At 35.1% G+C, this 14073-nt stretch overlaps 1 protein-coding gene across 7 annotated transcripts in view; it reads right to left on the reverse strand.

Moving 5' to 3' along the window:
- STS (steroid sulfatase) overlaps positions 1-14073 on the reverse strand; it is a 117154-nt gene that overhangs the window by 78677 nt on the left and 24404 nt on the right. For 6 of the 7 annotated variants that reach the window (XM_087757024.1, XM_087757022.1, XM_087757023.1 and 3 more), the window contains 3 exons: positions 12729-12850; positions 9995-10117; positions 4016-4439 (listed from right to left, as the gene is read on the reverse strand). In XM_087757024.1, the coding sequence (XP_087613150.1) occupies positions 4016-4439; positions 9995-10117; positions 12729-12850 (669 nt within the window). The remainder of the gene's footprint in view (positions 1-4015; positions 4440-9994; positions 10118-12728; positions 12851-14073) is intronic. The other variant, XM_087757028.1, reaches the window with a different exon arrangement.

Genomic DNA, 14073 nt, shown 5'->3' on the forward strand with positions numbered 1-14073 from the left:
AAATATATGAGTAAATATTTTAGCTCTTCTGTTGAAAAGGAACAAGCAGAGGGCTGAGGAAAAGGGATGAAGATCCAGTAGAGTTGTTATGGCTTATAATTTACTACCCTTTTTTAATATATGTATACAAAGATACACAAACTCTTCTCTATAATTTGTATTTTGCTGTAAACTGTAAGGAATCTTCTTGTATGATTCATAAAAACACTTGATTTCAGAACTCTTACCTCCAGTACAACATGCCAACTGCCTGATCTTAAGACCTAGTGATATATGGGACACCTCTAAACCACAGTCTGCTAGATTAGATGAAAATAAATTTGAATATGTGTTGTAACAGTGTTTCAAGGACTGAAATAGATTAGATAGAAAGAAAATTAAAAATGTATTAACTGACATCACAAGATTTTGAATATTATGGCTATGCAATCTATGACTGAAAAAATAAATCTTTATGAAAATTGCTCAACATCATCTTCACCATAGCTTTTGAAAATAAAAATGTTTGTATGCAAATACTGTTTTCTAGAAGTTAGATTTCATTAAGATTTTTTTTTGTTTGTTTAAATATTGTTATTAATTGTGATCACCTATCCAAAATTGTCAGAGAGGTATTCTGTATCAGAGTGGTACTTCTGTGTTGTTAATTTCTGGTACGGTAAAAACAGGTCTGTGGCATTTTCCAAGTTTGGACTGTCTGTGTAGCTGATCATTAAAGGACATGCTGAAGATACATGAGTGACAACCACACTGAACTTAACATGAAATAATTAGCATCCATTTGACTTTCAAATAAACTGTAATGTCTAGAGAGTGTTCTGATAGTTTAGAATATGTACACACACTTGCTCCTGTGAAAAAGTAATTAGAATTAACATACACTGAGCTGACCTGCCCACTTACAATTAGGGTGAGCAACTAAATTAGTATGTTTTTTCACGTACTGGATCTGACACTTGTAATTGTATATTGTATATATTCTTCTCCAGTACCATTTCTGAGCATTGAATATTCTATTTGCTCTCTTTCAGTCTACCTAGGAACAAATGAAAACAGTAATACATACACATATCCTAGACTAAGGAAGAACAAAACACCTCTCCAAAAAACACACCAAAGTAAATGTAACAGCACATAGCTATATGCTATGAAGAATTTACAAGATGACTTGAAAAATACAAAATCTAATGGTTATATACACAGTAAGAAGTCATAAAGCTGACAATATGACTGAGAAATAGCTAGAAAAGAGAATAATGTCAGGAAGTCCATCGCCTGAACTCTGAAGAACTTATAAAAGTAATATAGGTAATAGGTATAATAAACTAACATAGATAAGAGATTTATGTTGTAAATGTTATATATATATAAAATGATATATACATTCTATATATTATATATAAATATAGCATAAAAGGGCTACATAGGAAGTACCAGTGTTGCGGAAGATCGGAGCTTCGTTATATTTATTGTAAAGATAATTAACCAATTAAAAGATGCATGATAGCTGATGATTTTCAGTTTGATGATAAAATGTATTAAGAACCAGTAAAGGCAAATGACTGAATTCTTCAAATTCAGGATTGTTTGAACTCTAGTATACTTGTGCACAGGGATTACCAGTGTACAGGACTGAGCTTGCTACTTACTGTATTATTTAAACAAAAGAAGCCTGTATGACAAATAAAGTATTGAGTCAAACGTGTGGCTAAAGGGGGGACACTGCTCGCTGAAAGAAGTGGAACCACAAGAATGCTGTGGAGCTTCCAAAAACCTGGCAGCCCTTCACTTATGAGTGCCAGATGTCTGCTGCTGCAACCTGGTTGCCTCTTGATGACCATTCCCCTACAAATGGCCAAAGGCAGTACATTAGTCATAAAAGAATGGTCTACTGGTGCACTAGAGTTGACATGTATGAACTATATAATGTCAGAATCAGTGTGTTAAAGCAAATATTGATTTTGTTGCTCACACTATTATATGGGACAGATCAGTTCAGTGAATATTAATCTAATTACTCCTGTCCCCAGGAGGAAGTTTTATGGTCATATACTTTGCATGTGAATTCACTACAGGGCACAGTTAAGATTGCTCGAATGCCCTAATTGCTTCTCAATACCTTAATGTGCTTGGATGTTCTTTAATTTAACATTGATTCTGAATTGTCTGGGTTATAATTCTTACTATAATTCCAGCATTCCTGTAACAAAGTTCATTGTAAATTATGAATATGTGCTATTAACCTTGACTTCAATTTAACGTCACTTTTGTCTGGAAACTACATTGAGAACTGGGGCCAAGTGCCCAGCTGATGTAAAGCACTTACCTCCAGCTGAGTCAACAACGCTATGCTGACTTAGATGATACATTGTTTTGCCAGCTCTAAACACTGACTAAGCTATACAATAACACTGTGCATGTTATGGATATTAATAAAGTTAAAAGAGTAACTAGTTTTCTAGCATTTACTTCCAATTTTGAACTCACCTGTTTTGGGGCTACCATTTTATTGTCATTGCATTGAAATCAATGAAACATTCAGAGATATCTAAAACATTACGAATCACTACAGACACATTACATACTTGTAAATCACGGAAGAATCTGCCAACATATAGTTAACGCACTCAAGAATCTTTTAAAATCACCAAATGCTTGGTCACTAAGTAAATAGCCTCTCAACAATTTTCAAAGGGGGGTATGTGTGTTTGTAGTAAAAAAAGTACTTCACTGTTAAATTAGTTAGAATGCAGATGAGAAGGTATCTTTACATCTATCACCATTGCCAAGAGGAAATAAAGATGTTTTAGTTTATTTATAAATACTCACGAGAATGTTGATTGTTGGGAAGACTTACTCACTTAAAGAAACTTGATATAAAAAACATTTTATTTTGGTATGGTGAGTAGAGATGGCTACAACAAATATTTATAATGATAGAAATATTGCAGTATGAGATTAAGATTTCAGATAAACATTTTTTCTTGCTAACAGTCTTGATGACTACTGCATGCAGTGATTAAGTCTAGAAAATTTAGCCTCTGATTCTTTGGTATAAGTTTTCATTCAACAATGACACCACATGAATGTATTCACAGTAACTACCTGGTACAAACTTTTCAGAATAGTAATTAAGGGACTTCTTATGTCTTAGAACATGTTTTTACTTTTGATTAACTATTTTTAGAAATGGTGCAACCTGTTTCAAAAGTGACCGAGAAAAATACTTCGGCCTGTTTTCCAAGAAGTTAAATGGATGAAATATTTTTGCTCCAAATATTATATTTCAGAATATACAAATGTATACTTTTATGATTTGATCCCATTAAAAGCCCTGTAGTGACAATTACGCCAAAGTAGCTAACTTGCAAAAATGAAGAATGACTTCGGATGATTTTGTACATCCAATGTTTAGGTGACCCAATGTGATGGCTATTAAAAAATCATTGCTTTCAAAAAAACCATTTATTTCCTAACTTCTGTAAATCAAATCTTTTCAAAAGGAATCTGGCACAGAAGTGGAGGCATCTAAAATGATGTCTTGTGACATTAAATGATATCTTAAAAAATTTGCCTTAGGAATGCCATTTAATGGGTGCATAAAATCAATCATGAAGAACAGTTTTCCATTCCAGAAAAGTCATGGATTACGACTCTACATTGTGGTTTCACATAATTATGTCACACCACAAAAGATTTTTCATATTTCAAGTTACATGAAATTCTCAAGAATGGAAGTCCTAAAAAAGTTAGATATTTTTTGAAAAAATTTTCTGAAACATGTAAACATAAACCGTTTTTAATTTTTATAGAGAAAATAATGACATACCTGATAGAAAAAAAAGTCACTTTCACTAAAAACATTAACTTCAGTCATCTTCTAAAGGAAAAAAATGATGATAATATATGATCATATATTCCTTGTGCCCACCAGTTCACATGTTTTTTCTACTTTTTTGGAAGCATTATCATTGTGAAATGTCAGCATTAACTTATAACACAGTCAGAAACCTACCTTCCTATAAACTGCATGGCTTCCTTTGTCAGTCTCTGAGTAAGGTTTTCATAGGATAGTGGTTGCTGGGTAATCTGATGGTCCCTCATTAAGAAGCAGTTCAAGTGTCGAAAATGATAAAAGAAAAAGATCAGAACCGCAAGTGAAATAGCGGTTATTAACAAGCAGTAAGCCAATGCTTGGAAAGGTACTTTGAGAAAGCCAGTGTACTGCACTATTGCCAAAGAGACCAGAGTGATTCCAATGATTTGGATTAGGATGACAAGGGATTTCTGAACCCCTTTTAAAAATACACTGCCCTGGCCAGGTTTGCAGTCTCTAAAATTGGTCACAGTAAGCCCATAAAAGTAATCAAATCCATGACTGAGAGGGTGGTGACAGAAGTCATTACTGCTTTCACAGTTCATCCCAAGATGCCACTTTCCTACAAAGAGAGAAGGACAGGGAGTATTTTTGTAGTTAAATCATCAAGCTTATAATGTGTGCTATTCCAAACTGTCACTATCTGACTGATATCCCCCACCCCCAGGACTTATTGTGTGGATCCCTATTTTCTATCTAATCTTTCTTTATGCCTTCATCAAAGACTTTGTTTCACATCTGCCTCTTCATTTTAGTTAGAAATAGTTTGGCACAGCTCCTGATGGAGACCATTACATTCTGAGTGGGCTAGCAGGTCACTGAAGAACAGAGCCCTAACAGATAGTTAACTTTGAAAATGAAACCTTTGTGCATGTGTAGTTAAGTAGTCATAAGAAAATACCGTTTTGTAGCAGCTACTACTTTCTTACTTCTGCCAATATGGAGTTACAAAATATCTTTCTGAAATTTTTCTGGCAAATCATTCACATTTGACTAGTTTTTAAGAAAAAAAAGAAAACAGTAACAAATAGGAAATAAATCAAGAATAGTGAAAATACCAAGGCATTTATTATTTAAATGATTGCAAAAGCTCCGAAATCGCCAATCTCCCTCACTATATACTTACATATAGTGAGGGAGATTATTTTTTATTTATGTATATATTATATATGTATAAATTAAAAAAGAAACAACAGTAACAAGTAAATTACTACCCAATACTCTCTCTCACAGCATTTTGTCTCACTAGGAAATCGTTCTAATTCTGCAATAATGTTGGACAGTGGCTGACACAAGAAAAGAGCGAGTCTGATTTGCATGACAGTAGCATAATCTATGTTCATGCTGATTACAGTAACTATTTAGATAATTCATTGTATGACTCAGGTACAACCCCTTACCATATGCTTATGCATTGCTTACTGCAATAGACATAACTAGTAGCTGTTATTTACATTCAAATACATAATTAAAAAAAATCAAATTCAGTTAAGCCTATTGACATAAATTATGGCTAGAGCTATGCTCTTTGGTCTCAGCAAGGAAATGTGTCAAATGTTTGACAAAACATGTCACTCTTGACAAAACAGATGACAATATATATTGCTGGGCCAAATTTTATTTATTTTTTCTGAATCAAATACCTAAACATGACCAGCATAATTCAGGGGTTGTAATCATAACAAGAAATAAACAAAAAAATCCGCAAACTCAGTAAGTCCTCAACCCCATAACCTAGTCCAATGAAATTTGAAATATTTTGTTCTGGACTTCAGGATATACATAGTAGAAAGTACACGAAAGGAATAAAGCATATATAGAATTTTCCTCTTTCCCAAACCATCCCAGCTTTTACACATCTGTAAGAAAGAGTCTTGATGCAGGCAGTCCTGAGCATCTCCTGGTTCTAGAGAGCAGCATATTCATCCTGCACTTCTGCCTTTGGCAATGACGAATGTGGGTACTGCAGTACCAAAGAGGCTGAAGATGGGGATCAGTTCTGATTTTTTGAAATAGTATCTAGCAAATGGGCTTGACGTCATTATTTCTCTTTCACAAAAAACAGAACTAAGGTATGGGATGGGAATGTCATGTGCCTAAGTTCACCCATCAGCAAAGGTGGAGAAAAATACCACAGAAATCTTGAGCCTAATTGAATGCTTAGTTGGGAATCCAGTTCTCATACATCTCTTGATGGTCTTAGGCAGGTACAAAAGCATTTTCAGGTCTGCCTATGTGCCAGTGGAATGGAGGCCTCTACAGCTTTCTCATCCCATCACAAGTTTTCCCACTTACTGTTAGATGGCCCCCCTCACCTGAGGTGGTATTCTACTTTCTGGGGGCAGAATGGCTCTACTCACTACTTTTGACATGGTCCAGTGAACATTATTGTGGCCAATTACAAAAAAAGCAATGCAGACCACTGTTCTGAATTTTTAAATGCTATAATGGTGCCATAAAGGGCTAGCTAAGACTGCAACTCTGAATTTCATTCCCAGCAAGCAAACACACAGATTTTGGAAAATAAATGCTTCAGTGTTTTCTCTTAGGTTTACATGACTGTCTTTATGGAATAATCGTAAAGCCAGATGTATAGCAATGTCAGCATGAAACAACTCTCATCAAGTTAGATAACTGAAATAAAGTTAGAGGCTTATAATCATGAACATAAATGATCTTTTAAAGCTTTAATTTTTAATTTTTTGCTGTTATTTGTCAATCTCAGAGCACTTGTAATTCAGTAAAAAAATATGAAAAAGAAACCCCCCAAAAATAAACATACTTTCAAAGTCATTTATTATGATATAAAGAAGTTTGTTTAAACTGGATCTCAATAAAACTAGACATTGCAAGCCAGGACAGAAGAATCTTGCAACAACAAATTAGGACAGGAGAAAATATAGGACCTATTTTTATTGAAAGGGTTCTAGCAAGCACAACAAATTGTTCAATGTCAAGATGAACTTTGGCCTCAAAAAAAGATTTGTTCAGAAGCAACTTAAGCCAAACAAAGCAGACAGCAGGTTAGCTGGGCAAAGCAACAGAAGCACAGAAAGATACAAGTGCCTGGCTGACGAGGTGGAGGGGTTTGATAGGTCCTGCGCCACTCTGAAAAAGCAAGTGATGACTGGGTCTACAATACGCGTTTATTTTCATTCCTTGTGACAATAACCCGACTTAAGCTAGCGTTTCAACAGATTATTGTAATGTGCTTTACACTCTGGGGCCTTTCTGAACCTGAGCGCAGTGCAAAATGCTCTCACCTCTTTGCCAAGTGAAGCTTCACACTATGGACACTTCACACAAGCATCATACACATTTCAGCAGACTCTACCAAGCTTTTGAGTGACATTTATGCTGTTAATTGTAAATTACGAGTACCTTAATAGTTTGAGACCTAGGCTTTTTTCCTCTCCTTCTGCCACAATTAAGATTTCTGCAGAGCAGAAGCAGTGCAATAAAAGGCAAGTGGAAATGAGAGGCAAGTTCTATTCAGCCAAGAAACTTCATTTGGAACTCAGTTTTTCAGAACCTAGAATGCTGGAAAGGCTGCAAAAATCCATGGTTTTCCCCCTGTTTTTCCCTCAGACATCTGAAAAATGAGTTCTATATACTGATATATTTCTTTTGTTATGGATTTGTGCTCTTCAGATAAATGGTAAGATGCAAGATGTAGAGCAAGATGCAAAGAAATATTTTATGTGCTCAAAGAAATATATTTGTAGGATATACTTAGCAATAATAATATAAAGCATATTTGCATATATTATTAATATGCTCAGATTTTAGGCTGTTCTACTAACTGTTCTATTAATCCTGCTTCATAAACTCAGCTAATCTTGTATTTCTCACTACCGTGATGGTGTGTCCAAATATTACAACAGCTCATTCTGGAGGAAAGATTCAAGTCCCAATTTATCCATTAGAATTTTAAACTTTGGAGACAAGCTACATAGGTGGATTTTAAACTTCTCCGGATGCTAGACAACACACAAGATAACAGAGTATGGCAGTAGTTAAAATGATACCCATTTACTTTCAGTGGAATTTTTGCATTATGAATAGCTGTTTCCTACAAAACATCAGCATTTCTTGCTACTCTCCAGGATCCTTAACTGGTGAAATATTACATATTTAATGCATCTGCCTTTTTTGAGAAAACTTGGTTTTGTCGCAGATCTTCTGACTGTGTCTCCTCCTGCCAGATCTATTGGATGTCACCTTCTTTGTGTCACAGGGGAAAAACAATGAGGTGAAAAAGTGTATACATAAAATAGATTTATAGCTAAAATATATTTAGGGACATATCAAGCAAGAGGAAGCATATATTCAGAGGAGAGGAAAAAATTAAAAAGAAAGGAAAACACATTTAGGAAAGAGAAAAATGTCCTTAGAGAGTAAAGGGGAGAGCAACTTGGCAAAAAAAAAGAAGTGACAGTACAGGCTTGAGGAACTGAAAGGCTTCAAATTACCCTTATGCCAATCCATCACTGGTGCAGGATTTGACAATTAATTGTTTGAGAACTGCTGAGTTAGACTGAACCAAGCAAAGACTCTCTGACCTAGACCAATATGATGTGATAAGAATACCAGCAGACACGGCAAATGGGTTAGTTGGGAATCAGAGGCTGTCTATCTAGTCTTCAAATCTGCATAATTTTTCTTTTTGTCATTTACATATATTTTATCCTTAATTTTAATGCACTTCTTGATTTTTGGAAGCCTTCATTATACACTAACGATATGACAATATCACATCTTATGGTTTCATAGCTATCATTCAGGCCACTTGGAAGAATTTTTCATTAAGCATCATGGAGGTAATGTCTGGAGATCTAAGTGGCAAGCTGTCATGTTACAGTGAAAGTAGTTAAAAAAGGAACATTAACTAGGTCAGCCCTAGAAAATGAGTTGTATTTCAGTGCTTGTTACAAACAAATTATTTTTTTGCAGTCTTTAATGGAATATGGAGCAATAGGAATTAACTCCATGATGAATGTAACAAATTATGAATGGCCTTTTTGCACTACAGTTCAAATATACCTGCACTAAATATACTTCTGTTAAGATTTTCCTGTTTTCTGTTTTGAATCTGTCAAGACATAAGGTATTTTATACTTCCTAAGACTGGGGTATAGCTAAATAGGATATTTTAGTTAGGAACATCAACATTGGTTACCTACATAATATGGATATTTTTTGAACAGCAGTGTGAATTGTTAGCCTTGCTAAATAGCCTGATTTTTAAACAAAAAATTACTCCCAAAATTGAAAGCTTTTGTTACATTTAAAAATCAAATTGGGTGCATCCAGCTTCTAAAAGAATGTAGTAACATTCCAGTATGATGCTCTCTAAACCACTACTTCCTGGCAATTCCAGTATATAAGTGTATTTCGCAATACAGAAGTGTACATTATGTAATAGAAGTTGTATTTCACAAAAGTCTTCTAAAATGTAAACAGTGTGGAATAAATCAGTGACTGAATTAGGAAAAAAAAAATCACATTATTTAAATGCTATACTTTTATGATATTCATTCCAATTCTATTTAATATTCACCTGGTGGGATTCCTTTTACCCATCACAGGATATTTATGTTGCAGTTAGTTGTCTGAACTATCTTTATAATGAGAGAGAAACACATTTTTATATTAAACATCTGCCACAGGATGAGACAGATTTCCTAGAAATGCCCATTTCTGTCTGATGACTGAGAATTCAGATGGTTAGCCCAGGTGCTATGTTATCTACTTTATGAATATTTGAAAACTGGTGAAATGAATCCCACCACTGTGCTGACTTGTAGTCTGTTGTAATCAAACTCCTGTTTATACTGAAAACTTTTCAAGAGCTTGCCTAATTTTCACTTTGTTTATCAAGTTTTTTCAGCACCTTGCACAATGAGACTATAACTACACAAGTGAATTAGACATACTTACCTGATTAGTGTTTCACATATGCATGGGAATGTGCTCAGATTTGTGCCAGAAAAATAAACTCATTATGCTGTGGGGGCAAAAAAGCTTAATGCAGATCTTTGATAGCCTACATGGAAAGCTAATGTTCTTTTGATTGAAATGAATGAAAAATAACGCTGCGTATGTATGCAATTTTACCTATTAGAGCTGTTGCATAACCTCTCTGCTTCAGGAGTTTGGAAAAAGTTATTTCTTCAGAAGGAAGTCCCCCAGAAGAGGCAGAAAATAAGAAGACACCAACTCGTGAGAAGGCAGCCATTCCTAAATACAATGAAAATGAATGAGACTTGGAAAATATAATGAAACAATTTCCATGCATTCTTTCTGCATGCACTTTTTTGCTTTAGGTGGTATCACTTAAATGACATATTACCACCAGATGCTAGAAGTTGCAAGTGGCAGATACAATCATCTATTTAGCTGAGCAAGGTCTTTTCTGTATTGACACCAGAAATTGAGAAGTGGAGAAAAAATTTTCTGCTTCTAACTGTGGGGCCAGCCATCACATAAACAGCTGTAGCCCCTTCTGTATATGTTCTAAGGTATAACATATCTGAAAGAAGTTGAGCTTGCATAATTTTTCTTGTAGACGAGGAAGGAATGGAACTGAGGACTAAATGAGATCACTCCCAATTTCTACTCTCAGAACTTCCACTTTCCTCATACATGGTTTTCTACAAGCCTTTAAGGTCATTTGAGAGAAGGGAGTTAAAATAGGGCAGTCTTACAGCTGGGCATGTATATATCATGAAGTCAAAAAAGAGCAAGAGAGAGTCTGATTCTAGAAACAGAGTGGCTAGGGCACTCAGCTTTGATGGAAGAGGACCATTGCTCCAATGGCATGAAGACACAGGATTCGATGCACACAGAATGCATCAAAACACCATCAGGTATCAGCTAACAAGACAACATCTAAATAAGGCACAGTAATTTCTATATGCTGAGAATCTGAGGGACACAAATTTGAGCTTATAAACTACTCTCAGTATGAGGAACTTGAGAGCTCAGGTTCATGAAAATTAGATTACTAGGATTCCAGATGAGAGCTGGCTCTGAGTATAGACAGACAGAACACAGAATATCTATGCAAATCTGTGCAGACTTCTCCAGGAAGTCTGAATTATGCAACTGGATGACTGCAGTGCCAAAGTTACATGACTGATGTAGACAACCAGAATCTTCCCTCAGGTATGCCTTGTGGTTAGATGAGAAAAAGAGTCGTTAGACTGGTTTATTAAAGAGAGCTCAACCTACCCTTCAAATGTTGACTTCAGTTTTTGACCCCAGCTAGCTTTATTTTTAGTTTAGCTAGTTTTAGTCATCTATACATATCTATACCTAATTTATTATATATTTATTTATATTTATTTTTATGTACTTTGATCTTGTAACTGAAATCAGTGTAATTCCCTTAAGTTACCAGAATGAAAATTACCAGAACCATGATTTTGGTTTTTCTTTTTTTTTTTTTTCATCATTACCTTTCTCTGAGTTTGTATCTCATTAAATACTGCATTTCGGAATATTTTTCTTCAGCTCTATTAGCAGGAGTTTTAAATTTCTAACATTTTATTCCACATTGTGATTCTAGTATCTTCTATAATAATCCTTTACTAGTTCTTCAATGATGTTTGGAAGTAGTCCATATTTAGTAATTTCATAATTTAATTAAGACAAAGTTCAGTTTTTGCACCTGCATGGAAATGATTAGGTATGACTGAGAGCAGATCAGTTAAGAAAAAAATGAGTTCAAATGCTAATTTTTCAGAAATAAGAACAAGGATCATAATGGAAAGTGACCTGTGGCTTTACCTACAGTAAATATTAATAGCAACATAGCTGTAACAGGTATATAAAATTTTCCTTTGCAGCTGAATGTAATGGGAAATTTAGCAAGTTATATTAGCCGGCACTTTTGCAGAAGCTTGTTACTTGATTTGAATGAGCACGAACATACCAAGTAGGCTCCAGAGTCTTGCTTTGCTTTCATTCCCAGAAGCAAGGACAGAATGTTTTATCACTAATGAACAAGTGATCTGATTAATGTATAATGATCCTTGCTAAAAATGATGTTAAGGGAACGTTAAAGTTGCATGTCTAAGCACTGAGGGGCTCAGTCCCAGCACACTAAAATAAACAGACTGGATCTTTACTGACTCAAATGGGCTTTGGATCAGGTACTTTAAAAGTAAGAGAAGCTATTAAATGCATGTATTCATAGGATACTTAACACTGGGTGGATATGGAACAAAAATACTTAGAAAGAAGGGAGAATTTTTGCTTTCTTCTTCCCAGCTTTAAGGGCTGCTGGAATACTTTAATAAACTGTCCTTCCTTCCCCCCCCCCCAAAAAAAAAAAAAAAAATAACAATTTGTGTAAACCAAAAGGTTTGTAGAAACAGAAATGTCTGAGCAGAAGGATTTACGCTGGGTTCTTCCACTGTCTTTCTAGATGCATCTCTGTGATGTTCAACACTCAAGCTGTGCACCAATGTCCTGGGAGCAGCCTGAATGCAACTGGGGAGGCAGGCAAAGAGTCCACAGTCATTTGGACAGTGAAGGAAGTCGATGGAATTTGTCTGGTCCTTACATTAAATAACCACAATCAGATTTTTTCCTCAGTATTTAAAAAAAAAAATCTTTTTCTCAGTAAAAAAAATTTTATTTTTGTGTTAACTCTTCTTAAACGTGAAAATTTCCCATATATATGGAAGATTTCAAATGTTGATCAACTCTTCTGAGCTTGATTAGTCACTAAAATGAGTACCCAACCAGGTAATGGTAAAGATATCAAGAAAGGCCAGACAAAAAAATACATACAGTTTACTTCAAATAAAATATGATATTTATATATAAAGTAATGGGATTTTACCTGATCTGATAGGATATCGCCCTGTCAGGAAAGCTGCCCTGCTTGGAGTACAAAGTGGGGATGCTGCTATATGCTGAGTAAGTGTTACTCCTTCCTCTGCTAGCCTGTCAATATTAGGGGTTCTAGAAAAACATAAGCAGGGAAAAAAAAAAGAATACACAAAGATGATTATTTGGAAATGGACATGGTAAGATCAAGGCATCCAAGGCAAAAATGATCACAAAAATCAAGTTAAGATTTAGTGTATGCAAATTATAAAAACTATGGTGGTGTTGCAAAATACTATTATATCAAATATTTTTACATTAGGTGCCAACACTGAATTGAAACAGTGTGGCATTGTGCCAAAAATCTTTTTCCCCACTTTCATCTATTCTTCATGGCCAGTACTAAACTGTGACACCTGGACGTGTTGTATTGCAATCCTTTTTAATGCATTCCTGGACCCAGAACTGTAACTTTGCTACTTATGTGGCTGTTCTGCTTCAGCAATGGGGAGAGGAGAGACTGGAGAAAGGTTGTGCTTCGTTACCCCCTACTTGGTGTCACTTCTTTCCCCAGCAAAAGCTTTTTGGGGTAGGGGTAATGTTGTGTGGTGGTATCAGTTATTAGGAGAGATACAAACGGTCATGACTCTGTGTTAGGCTCTATATTTTCCAACAGACGACTTTGCTATCCATAACATCACCTACTGATAACAAGCAGCATGATGAAATTTCTTCATACTCCAAAGACCTAATTCTGAATTGTCACATCAGAGAACACAGATCTTGGAGGAATTCTGGTCCTTGGGAGGTGAGTGATCCAAGCATCAGTGTTGTATATACTTTTTTCCTGTTCAAAACTAGAAGCTGTAACTTGAGTGATTTTTGTTGAGTTTGAGTTATGAGGAGTTTTTACTTCCAACTAACTTCAGCAGGAACAAGAGTATTTAACATTTGACAGGACAGTGCTTTTAGTCTGAATGTTGTATTTAACTTGATCAAAGACTTTGCACCACTGAAACACAATGACTAGGTAAAACTTGTGCTGTTTACACAACCATCATACCTAAGCTGGTAGTAAGGATCATACTGGGGAACACTGCTGAATTACTCAGGTATATTAACATTTGTTTTAATGAAACTATTGACTGAAGCATGAAGATAAATGAAGAAAAAAAATCACCACTTTATTTCCAATTGGTTAGTGACAAGCTTGTCTCAAATCGTGAGTGCTGCAAAATATGCTTAATTCATAGTATTTGCGTCATGTGTATTTTAAAAGAAAATTGTTGATTATACTATGCTTCTCTAGACCTACCCTTATTAGGTTGGTTGCTCAATTCTCTGTTTATGATGCAACT

The sequence above is a fragment of the Nipponia nippon genome, unplaced genomic scaffold (genome assembly GCF_047370975.1).
Source record: "Nipponia nippon isolate SJK-2023a ecotype South Korea unplaced genomic scaffold, ASM4737097v1 scaffold_2, whole genome shotgun sequence".
Lineage (NCBI taxonomy): Eukaryota > Metazoa > Chordata > Aves > Pelecaniformes > Threskiornithidae > Nipponia > Nipponia nippon.